At 45.1% G+C, this 19,004-nt stretch overlaps 1 protein-coding gene across 1 annotated transcript in view; it reads left to right on the forward strand.

The window, feature by feature from the left end:
* The first annotated feature begins 8,788 nt into the window (after positions 1–8,788).
* Dclk3 (doublecortin like kinase 3) overlaps positions 8,789–19,004 on the forward strand; it is a 53,942-nt gene continuing 43,726 nt past the window's right edge. The window contains exon 1 of the mRNA XM_036192998.1: positions 8,789–9,067. Within this exon, the coding sequence (XP_036048891.1) occupies positions 8,977–9,067 (91 nt within the window). The 5' untranslated portion in view covers positions 8,789–8,976. The remainder of the gene's footprint in view (positions 9,068–19,004) is intronic.

Raw genomic sequence — 19,004 nt, forward strand, 5'->3', positions numbered from 1 at the left:
TGTTTATCCATTTGTTCTTTTGTTTTGGTGGTGGTGGTGGTGTGTATGATGTGATGTGCATATGTGTATGAGGTATGTGTGATTATTTCTGTGTGGTCATACCACAGTGTGTGTGTGTAAAGATAACTCTCAGGATTCAGTTCTTGACATCCATCTTTTCTTTTCTTTTTCTTTTTCTTTTTTTGAGGTGGGGTTCTCTTGTGAGATGCTGTGGATTCTAGAATAGCAGGCCCAGGAACTTCTAGGTGATTTCTCCTATCTCTGTCTTCCATTTCATGGTAGCAGTGTTGGGATTATAGATGTATGCCATGACATCCAGATTTTCATGTGTGTTCAGAGGATATAAACTCAGGTCCTGTGCAGTGAGCACTTTTCACCCACTGACCCTTCACACAGTCCTATTCATTTTCTTGAGACAACCTCACTGCATAGTCCAGGCTATCCTCCATCTCTCCATCCTCCTGCCTCAGTCCCATCTAGTCTGGGATTAAAGCAATAGGTTCTAAATTGGATGTTATACTCAAAATAAAATATTCTCCCGATGTTTTAAAAAGAGGATGCTAACTCAGTAAACTTGGTAAAGCCTCTGAATTTTCCAGTGGTGGCTCTGATTATTTAAGGGAGAGCTTTTCCCCCCTATATTTCTCCACTGAATTTCTGCAGCTATGTGAAGTAAGGAAAATGGATTATAAACATTGGCAAATCAACTCTACATGTAAACTGTGAAGAAAATTAGATGTAGCAAAATAGATCCAACTGTGCACAGGAGAATGATGCCAGGAGCTCCAAGTGATTTTGCCCAGTCACACAGTATTTTTTTTGTTATTGTCTTCCTTTTGATTGATTTATCTATTTGTTTGCTCTTTAAAGAAAATAGTAGAATCATGAAGGAAGAGGTAAAAATCTGGTGACCGCTAGATCAGAAACATCAACTCAAAATACTGCTTTCACCTCAGAAGAAATAAACAGTAATTGATTCTGACCCAAATATGAATGACCAGGACCTGAGGACACGGATTCAGGTTGCTCTCAATAGACATGAGCCAACGGGAAAACAGGTACATGAAAGTTTTAGTCACAGACGAAAGTCATAAATCAAGGCATTTCCCAAACACATTAGTAATAACATCAGGTAGGCGGTCACCACAGAGCAGAGGAGACTGCTGCAGGTTTCAGATGCCATCTGGCGATGTTCTTAACTCTTGGGTTGGTGGAAGCTATGGTCTGCTAAGTTAATGCACACCAACAGTTTTGTCTGATGATGGAAATCACTCTGGGTCAGACACAGAGGTGGACAGTGGATGACTATGAAGGAGGCTGAAGATAACCCAAGATATGAATTTATTTGTTGTTGTTTTTAAAGATTTATTTACTTTTATGTGTATGTATGTCTTGCATCTTGTCTATTATGTACAAGGAGCCAAAATAGAGTGTTGGATCCCCTGGAACTACAGTTAAGGACAGTTTTGAGCCATCATGTGGGTTCTGGGAACATAACCCGGGTCCTCTGCAAGCAGCAAAGGCTCTTAACCACTGAAGCCCTGTTTGTTTATTACTTTAGTTTTTGGACAGGATCTCTTATAACTTAGTCTGGCTTCAAACTTATAGAAATCCTGTCTCAGCCACGGTGCTTGGTTCGGATGTATGGGATCAAAACTGACAGGTCTCAGGAGGTGAGAACAGAAGAGAGGTTTATGAATGAACTGAGACCGGTGAGAGCAGTGGGGTAAAGTAAAACTGGGACAGAAGCGGTTTCCTGGGGCAACCCAGAGAGACAGAACGAAGAGTCCATCCCAGCCAGTCTGAAGATAACAGGAGTGAGTGGGAAGGAGGAATATCCTGGGCTGATGCCTGGCTGCTGATGCAGCTGAGTTGACTGAGCACTTGCCTAGCATGTGGGAAGGCCTGGGTTTCATCCCCACCACTCCATAAACTGAGCCATATCTCTAGCCTCCTGTAGCTTGTAGTACATTATCCCAAGTACTTGGGAGGTGGAGGCAGGAGCATCAGAGGTTCAAAGCCATCCATTTTTGTTGCCTGGGGGACCAGCTTCCAACAGTGTAGGGCTCAAAGAATTCCATGGAGTAGGCAGCATACTATGACTTTTCTATCTGAGGGGGTTAAGGGAAAAGACACTCACACTCTCTTGATGGTTTCCTTCAGACCTTTTCTTTATTCTTCTTTTGCATTCTCTTTCTATATTTTCTATTCTGTGTTCTAAATTCTCTTTTCTTATCTCTATCCAGAAATGTCCCTTCTGTCTTTCTTGGTGATTTCCTTCTAGCGGGATGTTTTCCTCCTAGTTCTCTCATTCTTGATGTTTTCTCTCTATTTTGCCCTTACACTTTATATACCTCAGCAAAATCTTTCAAGCAATATAAAAATTACAGTGTGGTTACATTCTATTTTTCAAGTGAATGATTACAATGAATATAAATTAAAAACAGCATGTTATCCATATCTATTACATGATTAAACATTTTACATGTTACAGGTGAAAAACAAATTATCCCTATGAACCCACGTACATTCATACCCAAGCAACTTGTTATAGATTAACCGTGTAGGCAAGCAAGATATTTTTCTCAGTCAGGTCTTTTACTGGCAGGTTGTGTTTCTCAGTTACAAAGAAAGGACCAATCACTTTTTTACTTATCTCAAAAGATAATCTTTTTTTAAAAAAGATTTATTTATTTATTATGTATACAGTGTTCTATCTGCATGTATGCCTGCAGGCCAGACAAGGGTACCAGATCTCATTACAAATGGTTGCTGGGAATTGAACTCAGAACTTTTGGAAGAGCAGCCAATGCTCTTAACTACTGAGCCATCTCTCCAGCCCCTCAAAAGGTAATCTTATAAAAAAAAATCTTAAAAGAACCACAACCCTAAACTTTTATACACAAAAAAGAGTCAGGTCTACTTTAAATCTTTAGGGTGCATATCCACTCATTAAAGGTTTTTTATATCAGGAGATTGAGGGAAGAAATGGGTTTAAGAATTCATCATCATCTTTGATCATCAACCAACCCCTAGTAAGGAAAGTACATCAGCTAGTAACAATTGGGCTGCTTTGTATTTTTGACCCTAGTCGAATGAATTTATAACTCATCTATGTGTTCTTGTGAACTTTAGATTGTTATCTAGGTTTTTTTTTTTTTAATCTCAAAGCTATTATCAAAACATCTGACCTAACTTGAAGTTATTTTAAGGCTTTGTTTCAGCTATGATGCACTCCGAAAAACTGTGAACACATCTGCCAACATTAAAGTGAAAAGAATTTAAGCTAGCTGGGCTACTGGGACTCAGTTGTTTTCCTTAATCATTAACCTAAGCCACAGTCTATATGGCTCCTCAATAGAAACTCATGTATTCTAGCTGTGTGACACTTCCTTGCTTTACTTATTATCTTCAAAACTCTATTTAAACTAACATTATTATTATCAATTAGACAGTACAGCTTAGAAAGAAATCATCTTCACAGTAATCCACAGGTAAAAATGCCCAGTAGAATGGGATGTTTCCATGAGATAAACACACTACATTTCAGGCAGTGGGGATCTCGCCACACCCATTCACACCATGCCAGATACCAGAGAACGATGGCAGCAGCAAACACGTGAAGGCACAGCTGAAGCAAAGGGCATTCTGGAGTCTGTGGTCTTGGGGTCTTTCCTGTCTGAGATTCAGCCATCAGGGATTTCCTCCTGGAGGGCTGACACTCCGAATTTCATTTGCCATCTGCTGCTTCTCTGACATGGCCACCGGCAATCCATGGCTATATGGGGAGTTTGAGGCCAGACTGGGATACATGCATGAGTCCTTGTTTCAGGCATATATATATATATATCAAGATGTTTACCTGGGGAGGAGAGGTTGATGGTAGTTGTGGGGAGGGAGGCATATAAGAATTTTCTATCCTGTGGCAATCAACCCACTCTTGGGCATACACCCAAGGGATGCTCAAGGATACCACAAGGACACTTGCTCAACTATGTTCATAGCAGATTTATTCATAATAGCCAGATCCTAGAAACAACCTAGATGTCCCTCTATTGAGGAATGGATAAAGAAAATGTGGTACATTTACACAGTGGAGTGTTACTCAGCTGTTAAAAACAAGGACACCAGGAAATTTGAAGGCAAATGGATGGAACTAGAAAAAATCATCCTGAGTGAGGTAACCCAGATCCAGAAAAACAAACATGGTATGTACACACTCATAAGTGGATATTAGCTGTAAAATAAAGTATAACTATGCTACAATCTACAGATTCAGAGAGACTTGGTAACAAGGAGAGTTCATGGGGAGACACCCAGAACTCCCTGGGAAGGGGAAACATAAGAGATTTTGAGGTGGGGAGGGGAACATGAGCAATCAGATTAGGGGTGGCACAGGGGGGAGAATGCTGGGGGAGAATGCTGGGGGGCACATTTCTGGGTCAGGCAGAAGCCTGGCACAGGGGAATCTCCCAGGAGTCAATGAGGAAGATCCCAGCTTAGACTCCTAGCAATAGTGGATGAGTAGCCTGAACTGGCTGTTTCCTGTGACCAGATTGGTGTCTGACCCAATTATTACCAGAGAGGCAGATGCAGAGACCCACAGCCAAACATTAGGTGGAGTTCAGGAATCCTGCAGAAGAGGAGGAGAAAGGAATGTAGAAGCCAGAGGGTGGGTCAAGGACACCACAGGAAGGCTCTTAGGGGCTCACAGAGACTGAACTGATAACCAGGGAGCTTGCATGGGATTGATCTAGGCACTTTGCATATATATTACAGTTGTGTAGCTTGGTCCTCTGTGGGACTCCTAACAGCAGGAACAGGGGCTGTCTCCGACTCTTTTACTGGCTTTAGGGACCCAACTCCTCATACTATGTTGCCTTGCCCATCCCTAATACATGGGGAAGTGCTTAGTCTTACTGCAAACTTGATCCCCATGTGCTAAGGGTGGGCCATGTTTTATTGATACTCATAGGAGACCTGCCCTTTCCTGGATGGAGATGGAAGAGGAGGGTACTTGAGGGGGTGGGAGAGGAGAATGGGAGAGAGTGATTGGGAAAGGAGAATGTGGAGTTGGGGGTGGGGGGTCGGGGGAGAAGAGGCTGTGGCCGGAATGTAAAATAAATAGATGAATTAAAAAAGAAGAATAATCTATTAATCTGATGAGAAGACTATGGACTGTCCCACTGCAGGCTCATTAGACTAGTGAGTGCTATCATGGAAGAGTCCTCATTTTTACCCTTCTGACGATTCCATGTGAAGTGCCCTCCCCCCATGTGATTCTGGGAAAAATAGGGAAGTTTCTCTCAGAGGTTTAATGATCTCCATCAAAATCTCTCTTCCAAGTCACCCTTAAACACACAGTGGCATCCCAGTCAGGGTAGCCTTCCTGGACACGTTTCCAGGTCCGTCCTCAGTAATGTCTACAGGTGTGGCCTGGATCTGATTGGCGGTTTTCCCACATAATGTAACTTCCTCTCAGGTCTTAAAGTGCCCCAGCATTTCAGTATGACGGTTACTCCGTTATTCATCTCTTCTTTCCCACTGTTTTACAGATGTTTTGGACAGAGAGGGACCTCTCTGTTCTAAAGGAGGTGAGCCAGAGTCTGGCTAGTTAGAATAAATGAGCTGCGGTAAGTGTATTCTTTCCTTGGAGAAGGTGGATCCTGAAACATGGCAATTGTAAGGGGCATTTCAGAGTAAGGACATGGAGTTCCATCATGCTGCTTTTGAATGATTTGGAGATTTACTTTTTCTTCCCTTCCTTCCTTCCTTCCTTCCTTCCTTCCTTCCTTCCTTCCTCCCTCCCTCCCTCCCTCCCTCCCTCCCTCTTTCTTCCTTCCTTCCTTCCTTCCTTCCTTCCTTCCTTCCTTCCTTCCTTCCTTCCTTCCTTCCTGTGTGCGTGCACGTGGTGTGTGTGTGTGTGTGTGTGTATGTGGGAGAGGCTTCAAATGCATGTAGAGGCTGGATGTTAATTAGGAAATCATTCTTGATCACTCTTTCATATTATTCATTGGGGGTGGAGTCTTTTGAACCTAGAGCTTAGCTCGACAATGACCATATGGCTAGTCTTGTTATCTAGCTGCTCTGGAGTTCTCCCATCTGTGCCTCTGAAGCACTGTACTAGCCTAGCCTGGCACTTAGGGAGGTTCTGGAGATCCTAACTCCAGCCCTCAGCCTGACTGGCAAGTGCTCTAACCACTGACCTCTCTCTCCACCCCTTGGACTTTCCTTAGACACTCTCAAAATGCCTTTGACTCTTCCATTTAATTTGGCTCTATGAGTGAGTTTTCCTCACTTATGACCAAAGTAGTCCTATGCCTTGGCCAGGTTCCATGGTTACTGTTCCACTCCCTTGAGCTACACTAAATAATTTCTAGTTCAGTGGCTCACCATGAGCATGGTGTTCCTTCCTAGACCTCTAGTTTGCATTTAAATGACTGCCTATGTCTGCATTCAGTGTTTCTCTTTGTGTGAAAAGAAATTCTTTTATTTAAGGATTGACACAAATACCATTTCTCAGGTAATAATACTGTAGTGGCTTCAACAGACAAGGTGTCTTCTCTCTTAAAAGGGAAATTTAAAGTTGACATAGCTTTGTTATGTCACAAGGGATTTGGGCCTCTGTTTTATTGCCCTGTAATTTTTTCGGGCTTGTCTTAAAACTTTAAGGCTACCATATAATCCGAGAAGGCTGCAGGGGCTCCAGCCATCACTATCCATCATATTAGATAGCTTTTGCTGCAACGATCTTCAGGGACCAAGTAGCTCAGAACCTAGTTGTTTATAACTATAGGCAGTTGTCTATCTGTGTCACTTCTGGGTCTACAGTCCCATGTGGAGTCCCACATCATGTCAAATGTTAGCTGCCAGCTCACACTGAGATCTGATTCATCTTTCTCTACATTCTCCTTGGGCAGCAGCTACTCAACTATTGGCAGGAGCAGATCCTAGGGAGTGAATCCCAGAGGGTACACATCCAATAGCAGCCCATTGGTCATGTAAGTAAGATGGCCACAATTAAGGACAAGATGTTGAGAAATGCTGTAGTTTGAAGGACAAGGGATGTTGTTATCATTTGGATCTGGGATTTCCCTCAAAAATCTAGGAGTTGAAGGCTTGTTCCCTAGTCTGTGATGCTATTAGGAGGTGGGGGGACCATTTGGTAGGAGGAAGTTAGGTCATGGGCATCACATCCTTGAAGGGATACTGGGGACCCACACCTTCTTGTCTTTGCTTTCTGCCTATCATAATAGAAATAGGGCTCTTCTCCCTTGTGTTCTTGTCATGACATGCATGCCACCACCAGGGCCAAGCAAGCATGATTTGAAACCTCCAAGACTGTGAGCCAAGCCAAGTATTCCCTCCATTTCAAGTGGTTAACTCAGGGAGCTGGAGAGACGGCTCAGTGGTTAAGAGTGCTTGCTTCTTCTGTAGAGGACTTGAATTTGGTTCCCAATACCACATGATATGGCTCACAAATGCTTATAACTTGAGCTCCAGGGCATCTGATGCTCTCTGCTGAACTCTGTGAGCACCTACACTCATGTGTACATACCCACCCACACACTTGTACTCATAATTTAAAATAATAAAAAGATGTTTAAATTTTGGTCATTGGTTAGCTTGGGTGTTATGTCACAGTAGTAGAAAACTGTGGATTTTCTAATTCTATTAGAAGATGGAATCACCCCTATAATCTAACATACTATAGACATCATTGTTGGATGCCAGGATGAGGCAGGAGGTTGGAAGAGACAATGTGATGCATCTATTAGCCTCAGAAACACTTTGAGAGTTCCAGTTATATTTCCACAAAGCTTCCCAGTTATATTTCGGTGGCCCAAAAAACTTACGGTCATTTTGGGTACTAGGACAGCTGGGAAATATATTCTTTATTGTGGATTGCGATGTGTCCAGCTAAAAATTGGGGTTTTGTTAATAGGTCAGAAGGGAAAAAACGGGCTGTGAATAGGTGAACAGCAGTTTTCTGCACAGCATGCAGCAGCGAGGGGAGAGAACAGCATTTCATTGTGGTGTATTGTCTTGAGCTGAATGCTTCTTCCCTACGCTGGGTGTGTTCATCAAAGCCATGTGTAAATGACGGTAATCCACCCAGCCATCAGCTGTTGCTGGACTACTGCTGCGCAAGGCAGAAAACACACCATCAGATCTCTCAAGCCCAGTTTGGCTTAGTCTCTCTTCTCCCAAATATAAACGACAGTAAAGAGTGGCTGTTAAAGGCCCCTAAGGAGAAAATGCTGGAGTACTCATTTGTTACTGCAACTCTGACCTGTAGGCATGGGGCATGGGGTGCCGAGAAGGGGCCGTTCCACAAAAGACCTTCCATGGTGTCAATAACCCCAAGATGGGAGGACATCCTGCAGTGTGTCTCTGAACTTGTGGGTTTGGACCACTGTGTCCTAACGTTGACTCTGGGCGCAGGAGTTCCTACAGTCTGACTTCTGTACTGCAGGGAGAAGCAGGGCTGCTGGGCTTCCAGGCCTCCTTGACTTGGGAGTCAATCACTGAGAGCACTGAGGAGAAACAGGTCAAAACCAGTCCCCAAGTTCCTTGGCCAGACAGCTTTGCAGAGAGAAAGGGGGAAGGAAGGAGAGGAAGGAGGAGACTGAGGGAAGGAGATGGGAGAGAGAGGTCTCTTAGGGTCCTGGCTGTTCTGAGAGCTCTCCGGGAGTGTCTGCCTGCCCAAGTTCACCGCCAACTCCACCGCCCCCAGGCGGCCTAGGGCGAGGTGGGGCGGGGCGGGGCGGGGCCGGCGGGTGGCGGGGCGGCGGCGCGCGGTTGTCAAGCTTGCGCCGCCGGGGAGACTGTCTGTACTGTGGCTGCTGCCTGCGCCAACCAAAGCGAGGAGACCCAAGCTGCTCTGTGCAGTGTGTAGTCCCCGAGCCTTCCCGTTCCGCTCGGCCGCCGTCGGGCCACGTCAGGGAACTGCCACCTGCAGCCAGGCCGCCAGCCATGCCAGCCGCGCCCGCCCTGCGCCCGCCGCCGCCGCCCACGACCCCGGCCCCTCCGGCTCCTCCCAGCCGCCCTGCGCCTCCCATCCCGGGTAAGTGACCGTGGCGACTGTCGGTGGGAACCCCACTCTGGAGCGATGGGCAACAGAGGCAGACCCCACGGGGCCGCACTGTGCATGCGTGTGTGCATGCGTGCGTGTGTTGTGCGCCTGTGTGCACTTGTGCAATCCCTCTCTCTACACCACGGGAAACTCGCTTGCTACGGGGTGACAGCGGCTGGAGCTGCTACCTTGCCTGAGCAGCCAGAGCGCCATTCCTGGAAAAACACACTGGGCCGGTATAGCAAGGCTGCAGGAGGAAGGCACATAGAGCGGGGAGCTGTAATTGATTAATTGTCTTCATGTACCAGACACTAGTCACCTAGGGACCTCCCTTATTCCATCCTTTCCAGAAAGAATCAGTTTTGAGAATCTAGAGCCACCGCCTGGCCTAGGATCACCCCAGAGTAGTGGAATAGTTTCTTGAACCCTGCTCTCCAGAGCGCTGATTCTAGCTAGGGACACAGAACAAAGGCGGGATTAGGAAAAAACACAGCCAGCAGAGCCCTTGGGAAGTAGCAGGATAAATCAGAGCGGGAGAAACAGGACCATCAATTCATTTCAAATATAGAGCCACGTTTTCACTCCTTTCCACGTCTGGCTCTGGGGGCGAGGTGTGGTGTAGAAAGGATAGGGCTGCACCCGGGCTGGGCAGAGGCGTCTGGGGACACCTTCCCAGAGTCTCTGCCTGCTGGGAATGGGGGTGAGAAGTTGTGGAGGGAATTAGGTTGTTCGCTCCTGACAGTGAGTCATTTTTCCACCTCACTCCTGAGTCCAGACCATTTCCTTCCCTCTACTTGATGGTAGTTGTCCTGTGGAAGCTAGGTCCCGTTGTCAACAGCTCTTATAACACATGTTGGCATTAGGGAGATCTGGACAGTGATGAGTGTGTTGGGCTGTGGAGTGGAGTCTGTTGCTTCTTACAGGGGTGATCTGCTGGGCTGGTGTTGGGCTAAGGATCACAACGAAATGAGGTACCCAGAGCTATAGGCAGGTGCACATTATCCCCGGTACAGGCAGCAGAAAGCAGAGCCCAGGGAGGGCTGCAGAGCTGGAGTGCTGGTTTGTCTACGGCCCAGCTTCAGCAAAGCATGTTGGCATACAACAGTGTTGTTAGTGTGGCCGCAGGAGAAAGAGCAGAGAGAGGCAGACATGATTTCTGAGTTATACTCTCCAACTCTCTTCATTTAACTTTGAAGAAGGTCTTTGAGCATGGTCCCTTTATGGTGCCCTGAGTACTTTGCTCCCAGAGGCAAGCCCCTCTGTCTTTGTTGGAGGGAACTTTGCACTAATTTGCTCATACAAGCTCAGAGCAAGGACTTGGTAGAATTGCACATCTCTCTGGGGCAGGCCCTGACAAGGAACTGGTGGGCCTTCAAGAGAACATTGTCTAGCTCCCAGGCTCTTCACTAGGATGCCAAGTCAGACATGATGCCCTTTGTTTACCAAAAGTTCCTGTGGCATTCCATCAGGTTGACCCTCAAGGCTCTTTGCTGGCCTTGTGTGGCTTGCTTGGGTTTCTTAGCTCACTTCTTCATTCTCCAACCATTCTTTTCCTATGAACAACTGCTAACAGGCTAACACACTCACTCACTCTCATAGGAATTCTTCTTCAGTATCTGGTTCCCAGGAACAACAACAAAACAAAACGAAGAAACAAACAAACAAACAAACAAACAAACAAACAAAAAACCCAAACCGCAAAACATGGAGTCATTTCCCTCCTGACCTACTGAGCTTTCTTTCGCTGTGGTAAACACCATGACCAAAAGCACCTTGGGAAGGAAAGGGTTGATTTCAGCTTGCAGGCTGCGGTCCACTATGAAGAGAAGTCAGGGTAGGAACCTGGAGGCAGAAACTGAAGCAGAGGCCACTGCTTGGTGGTTTGCTGCCCATGGCTTAGTCGCTTGCTTTTTTATACAATCCAGGTTGACTTGCCCAAGGGTGGCGCTGCCCACGGTGATCTGGACCCTCCCACATCTATCATTAATCAAGAAAATGCTCACAGACTTGCCTTTAGGCCAGTCTTATGGAGGCATTTTCTCAGTTGAGGTTCCCTCTTCCCAAATGACCTGGCTTGGGTCAACTTGATAAAAACTAACCAGCACACATTTCCTTCACTTCTCCCCACCCCCTTCTCCTCTCTCCATCCTTTCTTCCTTTTGGGGGGCATGATATCATACAAACTAGGCTGGTTTTGAACTATTTGAGGCTGGTCTTGAACTCATGATCCTTCTGCTTCCACCTCTTAAGTGTTGGGATTACAAATGTGTCTCCATATCTGACAGCCTTCTCAGACAATATATTTCCTCCTTGCTCTGTTCAAACAGCAGTGAACAGCCTGAGTCCTCTAGGGTGGGTAAATTCATGGAGAGTGCCCTGTTTAGGCCCATAGGTCTTGATGCCCAGACTGGGACTGGCAAGCCACAGTGCCATGGCCCTCATCAAAGTGCCTTTGGCAGTACACACAATGCTCAGTGGCACAGCCCTTGGGCTTGGGGCTCAGAGATGTAAAAACAAACCAGAGAGTTGTTGTTGGGCTGTCCCAAGTTCTCATCTCTCTCTCTCTCTCTCTCTCTCTCTCTCTCTCTCTCTCTCTCTCTCTCTCTGTGTGTGTGTGTGTGTGTGTGTGTGTGTGTGTGTGTGTGTGAAATCCTCCCAATTCCCAGTTCAAGAGAAATTTCCCTCTTATGTTTCCCCTAATGTTTCAGGAAAATATTTTGCTTTTCTCTGGACAAGCTGAGTCAATAAAGGCCTTAGTGTCTTTCTAAATGCAACAAAGGGAAGGAACGTGCTGTATGACCCTTGGTCTCACGGCTGCAGTCACAGTGGTGCCTTGCTAGGGTGAGTGACTGGTTTCTCTCAGCCTGGTCTTGGAGCTTCTTGGGGGTCCCCTTTCCACAGCAGGGTCTCGCTGAGAGGACTGCTTTCCTCAGAGGCCTTTGATTGATGGTGTCCAGGGTTCTGTGTGTGCTCATGCTCCAGGTTTCTTCTTTCCCAGGTGGCTGCTGTTAACATCTGAATTTGTCCTGTCTGGTGGCAGAACACCCCTGTTTGTTTTTTTTTTTTTTTAAATACAGGTTTTCTCTGTGTAACATCGTTAGGTGTCCTGGAACTCAATTTGTAGACCAGGCTGGTCTTGAACTCACAGAAATCTGCCTGCCTCTACCTCCAGAGTGCTGGGATTAGAGGTGTGTGCCACCACACCCAATGTTAGAGCCCTTTTAAAGTGTCTGTGGAGGAGTTATATGAAAGGAGTGTTTCTGTGAACTACCTGGTAGTGTAGGTCAGAAATCTAGGAAGGTGGAGGAAGAGGAAGAAGACATCTGTCCTGGGAACCGGGGAGGGGCTTCAGCTTCCATTTCTAGTTGTCTGAAGCTTCCCAGAGACCCCAGGCAAGACTATGAACTTCTCTGGGAATCCAGAGTCTTCATCTTCCTTTCCTTAATGATAGTCATTCCATTTACCTCAGTATTGTTTGTTGATTAAAGGGGAAATCTTTTCATGAACTCATCAAACAGTTATTGAGCAAGCTTATAAAGTACTTACTTGGGGATAAGAGGCCATTTCCTGGGGACCGTGGCGTTTGTGGAGGCATCCTGTAGGTAGTGAGAGAGAGAAGAGAGATAAATTCGGGGTCAAGCGGTGGCGTGAAGGGTCAAGAAGTCTCTAGACTGTATTACCCTAAAAAATTATCACAAGTTTGCAGATTACGAGGTGCCAGGTCTGTATGGGTATGGAGTAAGGGCTTGAGTCCTTCAGACCTGCCTGGAAATCCTGGCTCTGAAACTTCAAGGCCACATGATCCTGTGACCAACCCACTCTGAACTTGTTTCCTTTATTGGTAAGGTGGGTGTGTTCCAGATGTTCTGAGGAGACTGATGTGCAGCGCCTACCAGATGCTACAACTGAAAACAATTGAAGTGACTGACATGTTTAGGTGGGAGAGATTGTTCGACTGTACTAAACTTTTAAACAGCTTTGGGCATTTGAACCATCTGGCGATGTAGGTAAAAATGGAGATTTGGATTCAGAATGTCTTGGAGTCTGAGATTCTGCCTTTTTTTTTTTCTTTTCCTCCCCTCTCCCTGTTTCTAAATTCTTGTAGGCCTTTCTTGTTTGGGGACCACACTTTTAATACAAGGTCTGTAGTCATTTCTGAATGAAAGTCTGAATCCTCCTGGGGACCGAGCAGTGTATGGGAGACATGGGCCAATTCCTCAGCGGGTAAATTCAGGATTCTTGGAAGGGTCTGGCTTGGAGCCAGCTGAAGACCACTGAGGGATGCTGTTATTAAGTAAGATGTTGTCCTTGGTGGTTGTTGTTTCTAATCCAGCTGCTGTCAGGTGCCCTAGAATAAACCCTCTTGAGAAAGTCCCTCCTGACTAAATGGCCAATACAGCGTCTTTCTTATTCTGGCCTTGAGGATTCAGGAGTACACAGGTTATTGGTCCTATGACAGTGTGGAGGGTGGACCTGGTAGGATCTGACATTGAAATAGATAATTATAACATACAGGTGAAAGCATTTTATAAAGCTGGTGGGCAATTGGAGGGGGTACACTGAGATTCTAGGTCACTCCAGTCAGGATGTTTATCTTCAAGAAAACAAATAACAGATGTGGGTGAGGATGGGGGTGGGGAAGAACCCTGATACACTGTAGGTGGAGATATAAATTAGTCCAGGCTCTGTGGAAATTAGCATGAAATGTCTTAAAAAAAAAAAAAGCCCAAAACCCTGAAAATGCAACAACCACATGATCCAGCTATACCATTCCTGCATACGAAACTGAAGTCAATAGTCAAAATCAGCACATAGTAGAAATATTTGATACCTGTGTTTATTACAGTGCTATTCACAATAATCAGAGTATGGAATCAGGATATCCACCAACAGATGAACAGATAAAGAAAACAGGTTTTATATATACATACATATACATATACATATACATACATATACATATACATACATACATACATATATATATATATATATATATATATATATATAAATGAATTTAACACGAAGAAAAATGAAATAGAAACAAATTAAACTGGGGAATACTGTGATGGTCTGAGGGCTCAGGGGGTGAAGGCACTTGCCACCAAGAAGGATAACCTGAGCCCGAGTCCTAGAACTCTTACGACTGAAGGAGAGAACCAGCTCACACATATGTGATCTTGTACACACACATAGAAGCAAAGAAAGAAATGCTTAAAAAAGACAAATACTTCATGTCGCTTCATACATGGAACTGCTCCCTCTCTATATATTAAATAATTATTTTTATGTTGTGTGTGGGTGTTCTTCTTGCATGTATGTCTGTGTACCATGTGACCGATGTACTGGCGGCCAGAAGAGGACATTAGCTCCCCAGATGCTGGAGTTACCGATGGCTGTGGTTTCCCTTAACTGGCCCTCATCACATCTGACCTCACCCAGAGCTTCCTGCTCCCTTCAAGCCCATGCCATATACCCTGGACAAAGTGATGTCTCTTAAACCACAGAGCTGATTTCTCCCTTAGTTTAGAGTGCGCAATGCACCCTGGGAAAGCCTGACACACTCTGGGGGATCACAGGTTCTCAAAAAAAATTGCTCTTACTTTGTTTTTATTTTCATGATGTTGAATCACTTACATGACTGTGTTCTGGTCAAGTTTTACCACATACATATTTTCTCACATGTATTCTTGAGTTAGCAATACAATTTGCATAAGGAAATATACATTTTTGGAGATATGATTTAACTATGTAGCTCTGACTTTCCTGGAGCTCATTACATAGAGCAGCCTGGCCTTGAACTCACAGAGATCCACGTGCTTCTACCTTCCAAGAGGAAATATTAGGTTTACTTTTTATTTATTTGTGTGTATGTGTATTTATGAATGTGTTTGCACTTGTTTGCACTTGCATGTGGAGGTCAGAGGTCAACAGTAGATGTCTTCCTCAATCATTCTCTCACTGAATCTAGAACTTGCCTTCTAGGCTGGCTGGCCAGCACAGTCCACAGACCCTCCTTCCTATGCTTTCCTAACTCAGGGATCACAGGTGCACACCACCCTCATAGGTTTTTTTTTTTTTTAACATGGGTGCTGAAAATTGAACTTGGGTCCTCATGCTTGTTTGACAAGCACTTTACCAACTGGGCTTTCTCCCCAAACTCACTAAATATTATTTTCATTGTCTAGTAAGAAAAATAACAAATAAACATTATAATGTGGAGATCTCAGACTGATGAGAGAATGGAGCCACCAGACGGCGCATAGGGCGGGGCACACAGCACATCACACTCATGACCTGTAAGGAGTCTTCTGAGACTGAACCAAAGATTCTATTTTAACGAAAAAAGCACCAGCCATCAAGTTCAGGTCCTGACCATATTCAGTTCACAGCTATGATGGAAGTGTATCTAGATGCTTGTCCTTGGTTTATGGTTACAGAAGGTCACTGGGCATCAGAACTACTGAGTGCCACTGCATGTGGGGGATGTAGTGTAGGGACAGTGATTTAAGCCAACACCAGGGAACTGCATCTTTTTGTTTCTCCCTTTAAAGGGCTTCAACAAAATTTTAAGAGGCCAGTAAACTTTCCACTCTGTTTCTAAAGGCAGAGATGCTTAAAATTCTTGTGAAGAGTGACATGGTTGGGGGTAAATGATCTCTACACAACTAGGGGACAAGGAAATGCACTTTGAGGAAGGGAAGAGAGAGAACAGGAAACATACAGACAAAATGTCATGCACTAAACTTGTGTGTGGTTTCCAGACTGAAGTCTTATGTTAACCAAAATGTTCAGTATGGAATATTTTTAGGGCTGGTGAGGTGGCTCAGTGGGTAAAAACACCTGCCACCAAATCTTATGAACTTGGCTCAGTTGATGGAATCCACACGGTGGAAAGAGAGAACTAACTCCAGGAAGTTGTCATCATCTGGCTGTCACACATGTGCTGTGGTGTGTGTCAGTGCACACACACACACACACACACACACACACACACACAGAGAGAGAGAGAGAGAGAGAGAGAGAGAGAGAGAGAGAGAGAGAGAGGAGAGAGAGACAGAGAGAGACACACAGAGAGAATAATACTTTAAAAAGTAAAACCAGAAATATTTTTAATGTTATTCACTGCTTTCTTTCTGTATAACGATTAACCTAACATACCAACAGACAGAAGAACCATGAGCCAGCATCCCCAAGTGGCTACTTCTCTCCTTTTTTTTTTTTTTTTTTTTTTTTTTTAAATCAGGGTTGACCTTTTAGCCTCCCTGCCTTGGGAGAATCAAAGCAGAGCCTCGGACTTTCCAGGGAGGCATGGAGCCTCTTTCCTCTGCTGCTGTTGTAACTGACCATAGGGTTCTTGTGACTGGGCCAGAGAGGTGGCCCAGCTGGTAAAATGCTTTCTCTGCCAGTATGGGGACCTGAGTTTGGATCCCTGGCAGCCATGTGAGCACATGCCAGCAGTCCTGGCTCTGGGGAGATGGTCACAGGAGGAGCCCAGGGCCCCCTGGCCAGCCAGTTTAGCTGGGGAAAAACAAAGAAAAGAAAAGAAGGAGGGAAGCGACTGGGAAAACACCCGATGTCACCCTCTGGCTTCCACATCTACACACATGGACATGTGGACCTTCGTCCACGTGAATGTGAACCTCTCCAATGGAGAAGATCCCACAAGCATTGCTTCTGCGGGACTCTACAGGGAGTATCTTTGGGCCTCAAGGTTGACTGAGATTTTAGGAATGGCTGTGCCTGGATGACTTAGGTGAAGCTGGTTGAGCTTCTTATGGGTGTTGTTTTGGTTTCACGTGTCTGCAGCTAGAGCTGTCTGGAAGTTCAGTTTCTGTGTGGCAGAGACCTTTGGTCTTGCCAGATACCCACATGTTCCCCCTTCTTAGCTGATGCCATTGTCTCTGTCCATGGTCCCTGAGCACACCACCTCTTGTCCTTTGCAAGCTGCCTTGGCCCTGTTAGAGGGCTTTCTCTGGTTGCAGGGGCATGGCTGAGCTTTCTTAGTGCAGTCAAGAAGCTCTGGGCAGTTCCTGAGCAGTAGAACCATCCTCAATTGCCAGGGGACAAAGATAGTTATGAGTGTCCATGTCCCCCAGGCAGGACAGCCATGGATGGGAGGCATGTCTCCAGTTTCCAGAGATTCTTAGCAGAGTAAGTACAAATCAATTCAAATCTTTTCCCCACTTCTGCTTTGGGGAGAACTCAACACTCATTTGGGCTCGTGTGAGCAGCTACTGTAAGTGGACTGTGGGTGGGAGTACAGTTTGCCATGTCCCATGCTAGGCAGTCAAAAGTCAGGGCACTTCCTCTGCTCTGTTGCGGTTCTGGGGACCGAGTTCCTTAGATGGAGGAGCTGATGTAGAAGAAGCCTTGTAGTCACACCGGGATTCATTAGCACAAAAACCTACTGTGGTGACCCCTTGGCTCCTTGACATTTACTAACGGAGGCATTTGCTTGTCCGACTCTGGACACCAGGAGGACCCTCTAAGGGACTTCTACCAAAGCCTGTGCCTTTCTACCTCCCCATCCTCTGTGGAGCATTCTGGGGATCCTTGACCCACACTTTCACTTTTAATTTTTTTTTATTTTTACTTTTTATCTATTCTTTTACTTTTTTTTGAGGCATGGTTTCATATATCCCAGACTGGCCTTCAACCAGCTATAAAGCCAAGGGTGACTTTGGACTTGTGATTGCCCTGCCTCCATTTCCCGAGTGCTGGTGTCACAGGAAGATGCCAGCACACCTGGTGCTTTGCATGTTCTAGGCAAGCCTCTACCAGCTGAGTTACACCCCCACCGCTGGCTGATTCTCACTGCTAAACTGTGGGGGTAATAGTAAAGTAAAAATGAATGATTTTCTCTGTCACTTTTCCTTCCTCCAGAAGACACCTTGGTGTTATTTTTGAAATTTATCCAAATTTACTCCATTTCTAAATCATTGGTCCATTGTCCCAATATTTAATAAAAACGACTCCGGATTGCCTGCTTGGGTTGCAATCATCTTTGATTCTATATTAAATTATAGTGTGAAGTGGCAGTTATTTGGAGGCTAGAGTTATGTTGTTTGCTTGAATTTCTGAAAAAGTACCATTGTGACCAAATCTCTGTAGTGCGTGCTACAAATTCTTAAACCCACACAGGCTCGTACAACTGAATGTAGGGGTCAAGAAACATCTGGCAATAGAAGGGTTTCTGAACACACAACCAAAAATTAATACAAAGGCAAACAGGTAATAAGCCAGAGGTGCTTCTGGTAGTGCTCACGACTGTTTCCTCGTGTGATTTCACCGTAGCTTTGCCTCTTAACCCAAAACATGCACTTGGCCTTTGCAGTGCTGCCGTGCCCTTTGACCCCGTGGAACCCTGGGTAAGACACCTTGGCTCTGATTTCAAGACTATTACAGTTTATGAATTGTCGTGGTTTTTCCATGCATACAAAATTTTCTGCTCTTATAAAAGCACAATGGTTCAATTACAAAAGACTACTAAAGGCCTTTAATGTTTTCATGTTGCCATCCTTCAGTTTGCAAGTATAAAATTGGTAATATTTGTAATGTTTCAGAATGATTGACTTCGAGAATGGTTGTTTAAATTTCTGGCTTGAGTTTCATAAAGAATAATTCAATGAATTTTGATTAGGATTAGGACAGAATTTTTAACAGTTTCTGAAATGGCCCCAAACATATTGTTGCCATCTTTTTACTATGTATTTATGCAAAATGGCATTCTCAGTATTGATGATTATAAAATCAAAACATCTGTCAACTCTTGAGAGACACTGAAGATGTCTGTATCCTACAGAATCAGTGCTGTTGGAACTGGAGAGAGGGTTCTTGTGATTGGTCTAAACAGATAGCTCAGCTGGTGCAAGTATGGGGACCTGAGTTTGGATCCCTGGCAGCCATGTGAGAAGCTGTGCATGGG

Source organism: Onychomys torridus, chromosome 7 (assembly GCF_903995425.1).
Source record: "Onychomys torridus chromosome 7, mOncTor1.1, whole genome shotgun sequence".
Lineage (NCBI taxonomy): Eukaryota > Metazoa > Chordata > Mammalia > Rodentia > Cricetidae > Onychomys > Onychomys torridus.